This window comes from Etheostoma spectabile, chromosome 21, assembly GCF_008692095.1.
Source record: "Etheostoma spectabile isolate EspeVRDwgs_2016 chromosome 21, UIUC_Espe_1.0, whole genome shotgun sequence".
In the NCBI taxonomy this organism is placed as follows: domain Eukaryota; kingdom Metazoa; phylum Chordata; class Actinopteri; order Perciformes; family Percidae; genus Etheostoma; species Etheostoma spectabile.
This window is the reverse complement of record NC_045753.1, coordinates 18933627-18936269: the sequence shown is the minus strand read 5'-3', so window position 1 is coordinate 18936269 and position 2643 is coordinate 18933627. Positions and strand designations below refer to the sequence as shown.

Genomic DNA, 2643 nt, shown 5'->3' with positions numbered 1-2643 from the left:
AGTGGCAGCTGCGTACTGTCACTTTTTCTATTCTATAGAAAAGACAAGGTGCAAACAATATTGCTCTTTGAGCATCATGGAATAAAAACTATATTTTGAGAATGTTAAGAGCACTAATTCAATGCTTTAGGTTGCCAGTAAATATTAGCCAACTTGATAAGAGTTGACTCCTCCTGAGATGAAGAAATGTTTGCAGCCTTCTGCGTGGGGATAGCGGCCATGCCCTATGGTGCCACATTAAAAAGGCTGTTGGGCTTTATCTTTAAAAAAATAATCATTAATTATTGGGTTGACTTTTTGTCTAGAAGCACCCTACTTCATATTCAAGTGTACAATCACACCTGGGAGCTGGCCAGGTGTGATTGGTGGTTACTGAGCCGGAAAGCTGGAGGTTAAAGTTCCCTACTTAAGGCACTTCAAAGATATTGTTAAGAAATGAGTCACTATGAATTGTGACAAAAATCCCAAAGGAAAAATTTGTCATGGATTAGATTCAGCTGTAATTCAAATTTGGGCATTCATAAGCAGTTCGGCGAGAGATCCCTGAGTAAACTGTACAGCTGTTTAGAGTTTATAATTGTAACCAAATTTGGGATTTTTTTTTCATCTTTTATATACTTTTTTGTTGACTCAAATATCTGTGATGTTTTTTTCTTCAAATAAACATGTATCTAAGTGCTTATTTGGTTTGCATTACATTTCATTTGTTTATGACCAGAGTGATCCTAGCTGCATTGTCAGCACCAAAAATATATTTTTGCAGATACTCATTCAATAGTGGCTAGTGCATACCACAATAAAAATGAAATATGGAGTATACTATTTTTCCATATAATATTATTGCCAACACAGTATGGATTGTCCCAGTGCAATAAACCTCTCTCTTTGGCTATTGTACTCAGGTTAAAGCAAATGTAAAATGGGACTGAGGATATCCTTCATACACCTGCTTTATTATGATGAAATTAAACTTTCAGTCCCATTGATTTTGTACACATTTTTAACTCTTCAACGAGGTTAAACCTTCTCGCAGGTTAACGCAAAAGCAACAAGTAAACTACAGAATCAAGAACATATGATAGAGAAAAAAAAGATAGTAATACCAAAGTATTCTATGTTGCTTCTCCTCAGCTCTTGCGAGAGCTGCTGTACCACTTCTGGAGTGCTACTCCACTGGTGCTCGCCACGACGCACAGCGCCCCTCCGAGGCTCCACATGGTCGGTGCACGGTTGAGGAAAATGAATTGGAAGGTGAACGCCAGCACCACATCGATAGTCCTCATCAGAGCCACAGGTCCAGCCTTCTCAATCTGGAGGGCCTTTGTGAGGAAGCTCTGGCCGGCAATGCCCAGGACAGCAATCAGCATCAGCAGCCACCGATCACGGCCACAGTACGGGATTTTCCACTCCCCCAGGACGGATACTGTGATGATGCACTCGATGAAACCAATGACAGCGTAGTACCAGACGGAGAGGTAGTAATGGACGCTCTTCCCCATCTTGCGAAGGACAACAAATGTAAAAGCAGCCCCAATAGCTCCTATGATAAAAACAAATGAGAGACTGAATGAAAACAGCAATTAGAAGAATAATTCAAATTAATAAAACAATAAGAAAGACATATGAGACTTAAAGGAAAAATATAATATACTTTCAAATTCATTATTTTTATGGCTCCATACCTGAAATATTTGAGTGACTTAACTTAAACTTGTTCATTAGAGTTTCTTTACTCCTGGACTGCCTATTTCTCTGATATGTTCTGCCATGCCTGATATGTTATACTTAAGCACTCAACTTGGAATTTAGATAATAAAAAGAACTGCTCCATCTTTCTCTACAGTGGAACTGGCAGTGGCATAACGTCCACCTACTCTCAATGTTCTGTTTCATTTCCTGTTTTGGGGGCCAAAGTTCAACTTAGTTATACTTAGAAAACATGGAAAATCAGGGGAATGAACTCTGCCATGGTGCAGCTGCTGAAGCGATCAAAGATCCCACTCTATTTGAAATAACAGCCTTTCTTTTTGAAATGTTGCCCTTGCGCATTGTGTGTGAAAGGCAGGTTATTCACGAAGGATTGTGAGATGAATCATCAGTTGCAGTGTGCTGTATAGCAGTTACTTAGGACTGTAGAAGTAAAAGAAAACTTAGCAACAAAGGGAAGCTCCTAAATCCCTGCTCAATCTTCATTTTGAGACACTTAATAAGCGCAAAATAAAATTGTTGTTTGCGTGTTGGGAGCCTGTGAAGGAGCAGGACTTTGTTGCTAAACTAGCGAGTCCTGCTAGTTGGACAATGTTACCACGACGAGAGGAGACTCCTCAGAGTATTACCATGACTAATTGAAAAGACTGTACCTCCCAGCTGATGTGCCGATGCGGGGGACATAGCTAGTTGCCATGGTAATCCTGACTGAAAGATGGGCAAGGAGTCTGAACAGAATTGCCAACATCCTACTTCTTCCTAAATGATTCTACCTATTTCTTATGGTCAAACAAACATTTACAAGTGCTGTATGAAATGGTGTTCATTTTTATCAAAGATTATTTTTGGGGCATTTTAGGCGTTTATTTTCACAAAACAGATAAAGACGTGAAAGTGGAGGAGGGGGGGGCGGGGGGATGACATGCAGGATAGGGC

At 40.0% G+C, this 2643-nt stretch overlaps 2 protein-coding genes across 2 annotated transcripts in view; both read right to left on the bottom strand.

Annotated features, from left to right (window-relative positions):
• The window catches only part of lgi1b (leucine-rich, glioma inactivated 1b), a 21691-nt gene that overhangs the window by 405 nt on the left and 18643 nt on the right, over window positions 1-2643 (bottom strand). The gene's annotated exons all lie outside the window — the stretch shown is intronic.
• The window catches only part of slc35g1 (solute carrier family 35 member G1), a gene marked incomplete at its 5' end in the record, with an annotated part of 7269 nt that continues 4626 nt past the window's right edge, over window positions 1-2643 (bottom strand). Inside the window, 1 exon segment of the mRNA XM_032502505.1 lies at window positions 1-1540. Within this exon segment, the coding sequence (XP_032358396.1) occupies window positions 1128-1540 (413 nt within the window). The 3' untranslated portion in view covers window positions 1-1127.